The sequence below is a fragment of the Xenopus laevis genome, chromosome 4L (genome assembly GCF_017654675.1).
Source record: "Xenopus laevis strain J_2021 chromosome 4L, Xenopus_laevis_v10.1, whole genome shotgun sequence".
Classification (NCBI taxonomy): domain Eukaryota; kingdom Metazoa; phylum Chordata; class Amphibia; order Anura; family Pipidae; genus Xenopus; species Xenopus laevis.
In genome coordinates this window covers 27,631,267-27,644,267 of record NC_054377.1, presented here as the reverse complement: position 1 = coordinate 27,644,267, position 13,001 = coordinate 27,631,267, and the positions used below count along the sequence as shown (strand labels likewise).

The 13,001-nt window shown below is 41.4% G+C and overlaps 1 protein-coding gene across 1 annotated transcript; it reads left to right on the top strand.

The window, feature by feature from the left end:
• The first annotated feature begins 2,554 nt into the window (after nucleotides 1–2,554).
• On the top strand, nucleotides 2,555–10,181 carry wdr74.L (WD repeat domain 74 L homeolog). The gene is given in 11 exon segments (NM_001097880.1): nucleotides 2,555–2,634; nucleotides 4,889–4,995; nucleotides 5,314–5,435; nucleotides 6,385–6,448; nucleotides 7,342–7,485; nucleotides 7,560–7,661; nucleotides 8,150–8,250; nucleotides 8,722–8,777; nucleotides 8,866–9,008; nucleotides 9,254–9,310; nucleotides 9,745–10,181. Coding segments are annotated over 11 exon segments (1,131 nt in total). The 5' UTR covers nucleotides 2,555–2,576; the 3' UTR covers nucleotides 9,922–10,181.
• Nucleotides 10,182–13,001: the final 2,820 nt, after the last annotated feature.

Genomic DNA, 13,001 nt, shown 5'->3' with positions numbered 1-13,001 from the left:
GACACCTTAGATGCGGTGCTTCAGGTGACTATTACCAGGTCGCCAAAGGTGTGCATTCTGGCCATAATTCAAGACTTGAAGCTGAATCAACATCAGTAATTTTTCCTTCTTGAGGCCTTACTACTAGCTAAGAGACTAATCACTCAGAATTGGAGAGTGGTGGCTCCTCTTACCTTCTCTTCCTGGAAAGCAATAATGCAGGATACCTGTAGCACTGAATATTTAATGTACCTGAAAAGGGGAGTCCAGACCAAATTTCATAAAATTTGGGGGCCCTGGGCCGACCTTTACCCCCCAACATCCAAGACGACTTCTAGCAGTTTAGACTGTCAGGGTTCAGGGAAGGTGAAAGGTGTAATAATAAAGATGTGAACTGTTGTGCTTATGACGTAGTAATGGCTGAATGTTATACTTTCTGCATTTTGTTTTGTCTAAGACATGTAACATGTGATACAATGTTCTTCCTTATTTTGACTTTATTTTGTAAACTGCTTATTTTATCTACTCAATAAACTACCCGAAATTTAAAAAAAAATGGTGCCCAATAAGGGCTGTAATTGGTTATTTGTTAGCCCTTATGTGGACTGGCAGCCTACAGGTGGGTCTGTTTGGCAGTGCTCATGGTCTTTATGCCTCCAAGTCAGAAATGCCAAAATGAGCACCTGTTTTGAGGCAACTGGAAGCAACATTAAAGGGCAACATGTTGCTTGTGAGCCAGTGGTTGAGGATCACTGCCTTACAACATAAGAGAAATGTGTATTTGGTCTTCCCTAACATTTTTTTTCCATTGGTATGTTCACCTGGGCCTAAAGGTATATCTCCAATGTAACAGCATTTACAGTAGGTGTCACTTGCTTTAGACTGTGCCGCATCATAAGCTGTACTCCTGGTTGGCTGTTTAAATGTAGCTGTCAAATAGGCAAGTTACCTTACCTCTCACACAATAATCAAGACTTTAGAAGATAAAAATTTAGTAGTGTCCCGGTGTAAGACATTGTCTAATATCAGGTTAATCAAATAGCTGTTCCCATTCACAGTCAGACTACTACATAATGACTGATTATGTCACTTGAGAGTAAATTTACTAGTGCTTTTAGACTGTAAGCTCTTTTGTATGTTTCTTTGCATAAACCCATTTATTCGACTGCATTGCGGAATACGTTGGCAATCTAAAAAAACATTTTAATAATAGTGCATGTGAGCAAGCCCCCAAGCATGTAAGATTATGTAAAACACTTATAGAATAAAGGAGTATCCAATGCCAATGGAGAGATTGTATTGCTGAGTTCCATAAAAACTCTGGCCTAGCTATGAGTTCCTATTTTTTTCATCTTTTTCTGAGCTCAGCTTAACCCTTACGGTACTTAATACAAGCTGGATCTATCAAACTTATCAAACTGTAAGCCTGGATCCTTCATTGCATGTACATGTAACGCTTTCTTGGCCTATTCTGCCGAATAGGCTAAATTGGGTATACCACCAGTGATTTCAATTACTGGCAACGGAGAGGAATGTTTGGGAGATTTGCTGGGTGCCAACTACTGTGTGCCACTGGGTGCAAATACACACAGAAGATTTCAGCACAGAAACATAAGACTTTGCATTTCACCAACACAAGTTCTTGGTGCAGGATTGATTACTGTGTAGGTACTGATTCTTGATCGAGTTTCAGCCCATGTAGGGTTGCCACCTGGCCGGTATTTTACTGGCCTGGTCAGTAAAAATGCTGGTTGATCCCAATGTTATTATTAATAGGGAAAAAAAGATAAATATATAGGAAGGCCGTTTTCAGCTTTGAGTAGGTCACCATTTTGGGCATGCTCTGGGTGTAATTGGGAGTGGCTAGGGTTGCCACCTGGGAGTAGGGTTGCCACCTGGGCGGTAAAAATGATGGTTGATCCTAATGTTATTAATAGGGGAAACAGATTAATATAGAGGAAGGCCAGTATTTTCTTCCGGAAAAGGTGGCAGCCCTAACTGGCTGGTAAAAATGATGGTTTATCCCAATGTTATTAATAGGGAAAAAAGATAAATATATAGGAAGGCCGGTATTATTTTCCAGAAAAAGTGGCAACCCTAGGAGTGGCTGGATGATATTCAGGTACAAACAGCTAAATTTATTTATTTAGTATATTCTTTGGTTTGCATTTTATCAGAGAAAGGAATATATGCATAAAATAATCAAGTCAAAGAATATTGATAGGGACCAATTCTTAGTCTCCAGCCCAGGGTATTGTATATGCAGTCAGTGTGGAGTAATATTGGGCTCCTGACTGAGTGTGTGTGCCACTGGGCCCTGTTTACCAAGTTGTACGGTGGCCCATTTAGGTCAGCAGCGTTCCCTTCTACTAAACTCTAGTTCTTTCTATAACTTAACAACCGCGCAATTACAAATGCCGGAAACTGAAATCCTCTGGATTATGTCCCACAAAAGCATCAGACAGACTGACATCACAACTCTCCCGCGTTCTCAATTTACGGCATTGGGATTCCCTAAAGTTTTTACTCCGATTGATAACTTCCGGCTTCTGCCAGGAAGTGTCAAACCGGAAGTGACTGCAAGTCTTTTAGCAGCTATGGCAGCGCCCGTTCGGAATCACGTGTGGGTAGGAACCGAGACTGGAATACTCAAAGGTTAGAACTTACTACTGTCAAAAACTAATGTTCTCCCCCTACGACAAATAGGCAGGATTCATATGGGATTCTTGTTGCGGTTCGATGTGAGATCCATCTCGTTTAGGAGACAGTGTGTTGGCTCATGCTGTTAGATTTTGTGCACCAGCTCTCAGCTTTGATCCTGGATACACATACACAGTGCAGTTCTGAAAGGAGTTATCTACACCTTATGATAATAGTTATTAGTCTGGGATTTCTTGTACACAAAAGGTTAAAAATGACCTACATAAAACACTGCAGCAAATTAAGGGTGCTCGTGGGCGATCTGCACCTTCGGGACATGAGGGATATTCTGACCATGGAACCATGTTGCGAGTATTACATAGTAGGTAACATAATAAGTAAGGTTGAAAAAAGACACACGTCCATCAAGTTCAACATTTTAGGTTTTTTTATTCATCGGGTACCTACTGGTACCCAACCCCCCACGACTGTAAAGACCGTTTTCCCAGTAGGGGATGAAGCTATCTAAAGTCATCACAGAGCACATTTTATCAAATTTTAAAAGTGGGTGACCTATTTTACTGAGTATATATACGGACGCTTTGTACATTTTTAGGCTTCCCCTTCACAAAGACGGAGGAAAATGATTTACTTATTCATGTTTAAAATCAACATTTTATTTAAAAAAAGTACAGAATACGAACATAGAAAGCAACTAAAAAAGTGTTGTATACAGTTCAGAAGTGCTAAGCTTTGTCACAGTGAACTGCCGCTTTAACTATTACATGAAGATGTCTGGTAACATTGTATCAATCTAATTACTTTAGCATATTGGGTGAAGTTCTGCAGGCAGATTAACCACTTTTTGACTGCTCCTTTTAATCTACATGTTTACAAACTGCACAACCTCACTACACTGAAATCAGTGGTATAACATAAAATAGCATGTTAGAAAAAAATAAAAAATTAAATCAAAATTAGAAATGAACAGAAAGCTGCCAAATGGGAGTTCACTCAGAATGTAGGGCCGGATTTACATATAAGGCGCCTCTAGGCCCGCTGTTGTTTGTCGCCCCGTCCCCTCCCGTTTGTTCGCTCAAATTTTTATCATCGGGATCGGAAGCAATGGGGATTGGCACATAGGAAATTTAAAAACGATTGTATCTCCTGCTTATCCCCAGTGTTTCTGGACCAGTGTGGGTGTGGTTGGACAGCATGCCGTCCCCTAAAATCCTGCCGCCCGGCCTCTGCACAAATCTGGGCCTGTCGGAATGGGTAGAAGAGGGGAGAAAAAAAGGGAACATGTGATAATGGAAACATTCAAAAGAAAGGGCAATGAGGGAAATGCAGAAAAAATACAATGGCAGAAGCATAACAACTGACATAACTAGAAACAAAAGTTCTGTACAGTGGGGAGGTGATTCCCATTGTAGTAAGTGGCAGCACAGTCAAGTTTAGGTGTTCTACTTGCACCAAAAGTCAGAGATAAGAAAGCATATGAAAAAGGGTGGGAAAAGCAGAAGTGGATGACTGGAAATAAAGATTTATCAGAAGAAAGAGAGAAAGGCTGGGTAAAAAAGGGCAACTAAACAAGACTTGAAGTAATACCATTTTAAGAAAGGACACAGTTGCTCAACCCCGTCTGAATTGGTTAATTTTTAGAGAATGCAGAAGGATAGAAAGGCGGCACTCCAGTTAAAAAGAAGGTGGTTCATTGCAACAGGTCACAGACCAACATCACCTGACGCGTTTCGAGAGCAACTCCCTTAGTGATTAAGGGAGTTGCTCCCGAAACGCGTCAGTGATGTTGGTCTGTGACCTGTTGCAATAAACCACCTTCTTTTTAACCGGAGTGCCGCCTTTCTATCCTTTTGCATATATGACTACAGTGGGAATGCTGGAGGCTGAGCAACAGGTTCATCAAAATGGAGCTGCACTAATTTGAACACACAGGGGGTGAGTCTGGAGTGACCAAAACCCTTTTTTACTTTGTAAATTTTTAGAGAAGTAACGGGACTTTTTTATGCAACTGATAAATGATTTGCCCTGGACTAATCTTGCAACAACCATCTTTAATGACATCACTTCTGCCAATAATGTAGGGATCTGACCCCTTCTCCCCTACCCATCAGCGGCACTGGAAGGCAGCACAAAGAACAAAGATAAGTTTGTCCTGTGCATGTGCCAATTGCTGATCACAAGCCAGAGAAGAATGTGGGTGTGGAGGATGCGAAAGTCTAATTTTGTTTGTCTTTTGACTTTAATACAGGCATTAATCTTCAAAAAAAACAAGCTTTTAATTACACAGATGTGGCTTCCATAACTAAGGGCCAGGAGGTTACTGCCATGTGCTGGGGCGATCCACAAGAGTCTGAGGTGAGTAACTTTAGTGTACTCCTGTGTTATGTGAATCTGGAAAATACAACAAGCAAATATGGCAGTGGAGTGAGCTCCGAAATCAGCAGTAGTCAGACAAAAAATGTAAATCCATGGAAAACTCTGGAGCACTTTACCCTTTAAAGCCCAATGCATTTGTGTTACCCTTTGCAAGGAAATTTACAAAAAAAGTTTACAAAATCGTTACTTCAAATACAGTATTTTAAATCTGGCTATTATAATATTGTTTACATATTGAAGCTATGTGCATTTGCCTAGCCAAGGGAAAAGATCTACTTCCTGTCTTTCGTTTCCCAGGTTCTTCTCGGTTGTGGAGATGGCACAGTCAGAGTTTTTAGCAGCGAAAAATCCAAATTCACTGAAATTCATGAGTGCAGAGGAGGGGAAGGGACATTTAAAGGACTTGCTGTTATGGATAAGTAATTAACACTTTCTTATTAGCTTGATGGGGAGCTCTTATACATTATTACATAGTTGGGTTGAGAAAACATCAATGAATTCCAACTCCTCCAAACAAACCCCAGTGCACATACTTGTACATACCTATCTATACAATTCCATATATAATATAAATATATATCTTTAAATCAATACTTATACTAACTAACTGTAGGTAATAGCCTTGGATATTCTACTTGTTTAAAAAATAAATCATCCAATGCCCTCTTAAAGGAGAAGGAAACCTAGTCTGCACAAAAACCGTCCCCCCCTCCCGTGTGTTGCCCACCCTCCCTCCTCCCCTCTGGCCTACCTGTCCTGCTGGGCAAATGCCCCTAACTTGTTACTTACCCCTCTGCGCAGGTCCAGTCTACGGAGTTCACAGACGCCATCTTCTTCCTGCTTTGACCGGCGCATGCGCAGTAGGAGCATTTCGCCAGTACGATCTACTGCGCATGCACCAAAAGTCACAAAGTGAAATCGGAAAACTTTGTGACTTTTGGCGCATGCGCAGTAGATCTGTACCGGCGAAATGCTCCTACTGCGCATGCGCCAAAACGCCGGTCAAAGCAGGAAGAAGATCGCGTGGAAGAAGATGGTGCCTGTGAACTGGACCTGCGCAGAAGGGTAAGTAACAAGTTAGGGGCATTTGCCCAGCGGGACAGGTAGGCCAGGGGGGAGGAGGGAGGGTGGGCAACACACGGGAGGGGGGGAGGGTTTTTGGCCGACTGGGTTTCCTTCTCCTTTAAAGGCATTTACAGAATTTGTTATCACATCATCACCCAGCAGGCCATTCCACAACCTCACTGTCCTCTCCATGAAAAAAAACCCTACACTGCCTCAAATGAAAAGCTATTCCTCCTTTGTGTCTGGTTAAAATTATATGGAAGTGATGTTTTCCTTATCTTAACTATGCTTTGTCTTTATCAGTGCTCTTGTAACATGCGTGGAGTCTGGACTCTTAAAAGTGTGGAAGGCTGGGGACTCTGATAATGTGAGTAAAAGATACTTTACTTTAAATGGCATATCTTACCTCCTCGTGGGCAGCAACTCTTTTGCCTCACTGAGGCAACTTTGGGCGACTATTGAAAACGCATCGCCGCGTGTGCATTAGCGCAGGTGACTTTTCATTGTAGCCCATGGGAGAAAACGCTGAGGCAGTTCGGGGAGATAGTCGCTCAAAAGACGTGGCGATTAGTCGACAGGCGACAAAATCTCCCCGAATCTCTTCGTGTGGACTAGCCCTTAAAGGCTCTAGAATGAAAAATTTAAAGGATGTGTTCTAATTTAAAGAAAATAGAAAAAAAGAAAGTAAAGGAAGGTACAAAAAAAAAAAACCCCTCAAAAACTAGAGTTAATGCCGAATGCAGCCCTGCTTCCAAGTGCGACTGGTAATTGCTTTATTAAGGTGAACCTGAAATCACTAGACAGACTAACAGCTACTTGCATCTGCTTTAATGGGCTTACTTAATTTTAAGCTAACTTTCAGTATGTTATAGAATGTCCTATTCTTGACATCCTGGCAGTTGGTCTTCATTTTCTATGTTTCAGGTTTTTAATTTCATTTGTTCTCTGCCACTTTCCAACTCTTTCTTCTGACCCCTGAAGACAAAAAACTATTACTCTTTGAGGTTAGAATTTTATAGAATCTTCCCAACTGTCTAACCATTCTGGTGCATGGATGGAACATCAAAGGTATAAGTAATGAATCATTATCCAGGTTAAGCTGTGCATTTAGTTGGTTGCTTGAGAAAAGGAGGCTCAAATAAAGGGTGACTGTGCCCTATACAATACATAAGAGAAATTAAATATACGATTAACCTTTACATACACACAATACATTTTTATGCAGCTGTGTATAATAGTAGTTTCCCATATGTTCATTAGCTAGAGGTGCAGGTTGGAGCTGGGATTGAGAAGATGCGACAATGTGAAACTCAGCATCAGCGATTTGGAACAGGAGGCAAAGAGACTGACCTAAAAATCTGGGATTTGGAGAGACCTGAGGCCCCCCTTTTTAAAGCTAAAAATGTAAGTGTAATAGCATTAATGACTATATTTGACATCAGTTTTGACCATATGAGACAATGTGCTGCTCTTCTTAGGTAAGGAATGATTGGCTGGATCTCCATGTGCCTGTCTGGATAAGGGATCTTGGATTCCTTCCAGGGTCAGAGAAAATTGTAACCTGCACAAGTCACCACCAGGTGAGAAATCTTTTAACTTGTATACCCATAGATCAGTTGGCTATTCTCTACATTAAATCAATATACCAGATGAACATGTTGCAAGGACCTCTGGTAATAATACATGTAAGGCCAATGGGACTGGCTCCTCAGCACTTACTCTCTCCTGTTAGAAGCCATAGATATTATTACCACTGCCTTTCTGGGGGACAGGCCACTAATTATTAGTTGCTCAACAAGCAATCATTTGGTACAGTTCACAAAATTAGTATATAATAGAAATATTATTAATCTTACTGCTGCAGCTGACCAATCAGAAGTCATTATTACTGGAGAATATAATTACTCCCATATTATGACATGACAGGCAAGCTAGTTGAATGTTCTAGGTGACATGTGAGTTTTGTTGTCTAAGGGTCAGTTCAACTCGACAACTTCCTTTGCTAAATATTTGCAGTGCCCTCCGTGCCCCTATTTTGGTGTTCCCTGACAAACATAGTTTCTTGCAGGTCAGAGTATATGATCCAAGCAGCCCCCAGAGACGTCCAGTCTTAGAGGTTCTGTATGAGGAAGATCCACTTACTGCGCTGAGTATCACTCCAGATGGCAGGTAATAGAGGTTCAAATACAGTGTTTGGTGTGGATTATGATTGCTAATTGTGCTATGAAATTGTGGGGTAATTTCTGTTGAATCAAATATTTAGCTTACAACGTATTGGTGCATTTTTACTTAACCAGTCAGTGTTCTTTAGCTACTTCTGACTGCCATGTGTAGGAATCAAACTGCGGCAGTGCTCAGCATTTTAATCAGTTTGCTTATCAGCATTGATAAACTTGCTACATACACTATGAGAAAGATGCTCTTGTAGAGTCATAGTATATCCCTTGTATGGTCCCTAAAGAACCAATACATTTGCAATAGACAGAAAATGACATGTACCCAGAGACTCTTATTAAATCAGACAGCTGTTGGAAGTGGACTTCCTATGGGACATTGGATGATCATTGTATTTTTTAGGGCAGTCAGTTGAAACCAGTCGTACCAAATTCATGTTACTCACTTCCTTTTATTGTTGTGTAGGTCTGTCGTTGTTGGAAATTCCCGTGGCAATGTGGCAGTTATCGATCTGAGGAAAGGTAAGAGTCTTAAATTTGTACTCAAAGGCCCTTTCTGTCTCTCTGTCCCTTTCTGTCTCACTTCATTATTCTCAAATTGCCATTCCAGGCCGACTGCTGTGCGCTCTCAAGGGAAGTGCTGGATCCATACGCTCCATCCAGTGCCACTCATCCATGCCTATTGTGGCTTCCTGTGGGCTGGATAGGTTCCTCCGAATTCACAACTATCAGAACAAAGAACTGCTGCACAAGGTGCTGATCGTCACGTACCCATAAGTGTGCTATATATGCTTAAATTATGTCACAGCAGTGTCACTTAACACATGCTACTTATCAGCTAAGGGTTTAATGCACACAATGAAACAATTTGAAATCTACAAATAGTTACAAAGGCAAGAGAACAATCGTGGATCTCACTCAGGTGTTTCAGGGCAGTAATATGTTACATGTCACACTGTTCTACAACGTACATAACAATTTAATTTTTTTACTCCTAGGTGTATCTAAAGTCGCAGTTAAATTGCCTTCTCTTAACTTCACGTGAAAAATGGGAGGTAAGACTCAAACTATGTTGGGTGCTTGTACAGGGTTGTCATCTGCATGGGTGTGATTTTTTTTTAAGACCGCGTAGGGAAATGTCTTCAATGATTACTCAGCAAGTCCAGTTTTGTTTTTACATTTACCTACACTAGATATACCATGATGAATGAATGAAAATCTTCATAGTCATATAGCAACCAGATAGCTGCTAACGTTCCAAACCAGAGAGCTGCTGAAAAATAAGCTAAATAACTAAAAGAAACCACAGCAAATAAAAACCAAATGCTAATTCTCTCAGAACATTGATATCTACATTATACTAAAAGTTAACTTAAAGTGGAACAACTCCTCAAGACTGGCTTTTGGTCTGGTGATGTGTTCACACAGTATGTCTATGCACGTGCAGTATCTACTGCTGGATTCATTTCATGTTTCATTTTCTGTCCAGGAGGAAGATGCGACTTCACCTGCAGAACAGGATGTTAAGGAGGAGGAAGATGCAGTGTGGGACAACATGGAGACAGTGGTAGACAAAACCAGCAAAAAACGCCAGGAGGTTCAAATTAGGGCTAATTCGGAGACTGGAACTAAAAACCCCACACGTAAAAAAAAGAAATGTGCTTGATTTCTACTTCTTTTTGGAGTAATTTATTGATAGAAAATATGCAAATATAAACCGGACTATTGCCCAAACTGCCATCTCTGCTTGTTCCTCCTTTATCCCCAACAGAAGGAGAGAGATCTATACAGCAGTGAAGCGCCCATCTGTAGGATTTTATACCACATTCATGTAAATATTTCTGTGCTCACTGTGCTCATATGGGGCACAGGGTAAGTTGCTCAATATATGAAACATCTGTCTATGTAATAAATGGATTCTTCCTACATATTTTGTAAGTGAATGACTAGAATTTCTTGATCAGCCAATAGTCTTTCAAGTACACTATTTCTTGCATTAGAAATAAAAGTAGTATTTTACACCATTTTTTCTGGTTACCTGAAAAAAACATAAAATGGGGGTTCTTTTTTGCATACTATTGCACTAAGGGGGTACTACATGTTTTAAATATTGTATAAGGACTAGTACATTCATCATACAATGAAATAGAGTCCTGAAGTCGGAAATGCAACAACCCGATCAATATATAAAGTTATTTAGGATACACAGTGCTGAACTATTTTACAATATAAAAAAGCATGCACAGGAAAGACAATGTTATACTAAATAATAGTAAATAAGCATATTTACTATTTTGTTTTTTCCCATGTGGGAAAAGACACAGTAGTAAGGAATCGCAGTCCCAATCTCCTTCCACTAAAAACTCCATCCACTACCCTAGATAGTCCCCCCCCTTCCTGGTTCCTCCCCGCATAGCACATTATTCCAAAAAGTATCCCTGAACATCATGCTCACATATCCATATAAAGCAGCTCATGGACACCATCTTCCACATCTTTGGTCTTCTTCTTGGAGCCAGAATGCTATTCACGCCAACTGCACATGGGTCAAAAAGTTCTGTAAATTGCTGAAGGGAAGAGGATCCGAAGATGGCACCCATGAGTTCTGCTTCGCTACTCTGCAATGATTCATGAGCATGATATTCAGGGACACTTTTTGGAATAATGTGCAATGTGGGGAGGGGGGGAGAGCTATCTAGGTTAGAAGACGGGGCTTTTCTTTTTAAGGGGTTTAGTTCTCCTTTAAGGGCAGAGACACGTGAAGATTTGGGGAGATTAGTCGTCTGAAGAAGAGGCCATTGTTGCTGGACTAAATCTCCCAGAATCTTTGCATCTCTGCCCTAAGTATGAAAAAGGTTTTACGTTGTTTGAAAGCATAGCCCATTTAGCAGAAGTTAATAAGATTATTTACAGGTCATCGCTGGCACATATCAAAGGGGGACTGCCTTCACTGGATAAGTGCCTCTTAGCTATATACCTTTTTAAAATAAACATCATGATACCAGGACAATTAGCAATTCACTCAGGCTCACATTATATGGCAGCACAGAAACCAGCTCCTTCTACAGCCAAATTTAATTACCAGCCCTGTAACATCAGCCTCTGTGGCACATGAACCTCATTTCCGAAGACCCAAAGCTGAGCTTCTAAACAGCTGCCTGTAGTACCATGAGAATGTGTAGTGCCCCACACAATTTCCCATTAACAAAGAGATTGCCCATGCAGACCCTGGCCTTTAATCCCTGGTAATAAGGGAGATGGCACTCCCCAGTACTCAATTAGAAACAGGGATTTCCCTGTGCACAAGGTCCAGTGGAGACTAGCACTTATTCCGTTACTGCATATTGCAGACCCACCGAACCTGAAAGCGAAGAGCCAAATAGGCTCATAGCCATACATGAGAGGGTGGCAGTTAAAGAGTTAATTGCATAGATGTTAGGCTTGTCATTAGCTTAGGGTATCACAAGTGTACTGGATAGCTAACTTGATACAGGTAAGTCTGTGATTTGCTAAATGGATTGAAATTTGGTCAGGTGGTAACTGTGAGCCCCTATATAAGCAGCAGTGATGTAAAACCCGCCCCCGCCATTCCAAGTTCCTTTTATAGACCCGCGCCATCAATGACATCACAAAAGGAGTGGGGCGAGCAGGTGCGCGGCTATAAAAGTCGACAGTGTAAGGTGGCGGACGGGGACAGCAGGAAGAAGAGCTCGACCTGGATCCACCTGCAAATGGGGGTGCAAGGTCAGCACAAACCCAACCCACCCGCGGGTATCAGGCGGGCCCGCATATCACCAATAAGCAGGTCTCCAGGGAGGTATACTCACCATTGGGGAATCAGGTCCTGAGACATCCTGATAGAGTCCTGAGCGGAATCAATTTGTTAAACCCAAACCCGCATACTTACCTGCTTGGACCTGCTATCCGACCCACAAGTACCTTATCTGCAACCCTGATTAGCTAAGCAAATAAAAGGGCGTGCCTGGATATTTCAGCTTTACCCCTACTACTTTCCCCTCAGCTTTTCAAGTGTGCTGTTCACAGGAGGTTCGACCTTAGATCTCCAGGAGACCCATCAGAATGGACTGCATTAGTCAGCGGCTAGCACTGACACCAGGGGCCAGACATGGAACAGGCGCCATTTTGTGGAGACACACGGTGGTATGCAGCACTCTTGTGACATCACACATAGGTGTACACAATTGGCGCCAGTTAGATGGGGAACAGCATTGGATATCCAGCATTTCTGCTCACACACAGTACGGACAGCAACAGCAGCACCCTGGGAACTATGCCTGAAAATTCCTCTACAGAGAGACCTTCCCAGGGCAGGTACTTATGCCTATTCAGGGGCCCCTTAGTGGGCGAATCAGCTGTCCCAGTCCCTCACTACAAAATATTCCTTCTCTAGCGAACTCCATTGTGGTCACTATTGCAGATGCCATTGGGAAAGCCATGTCTAAAGCTGGCCATAGACGTGCAGATTATTAGGCTATATCAGACGAATAAACATGCGCTCCATTCTTCCAACTTGCAACTAGCCCTTCCGATTAATATAAAGTAAAGAACAAATCAAACAATGCTCGGGCCATTAATTGACAGACACCAATTATATGAAAGTAATGTCCGAAAAATAGTGACAATCTAATATCAGACTATATATGCAGAGATATTATCAGTAGCGGTTATAAATCCTTTAATTTTTTTATTTAAAAGGTAAATTTTTTTGTTTTAACAAAAACAATA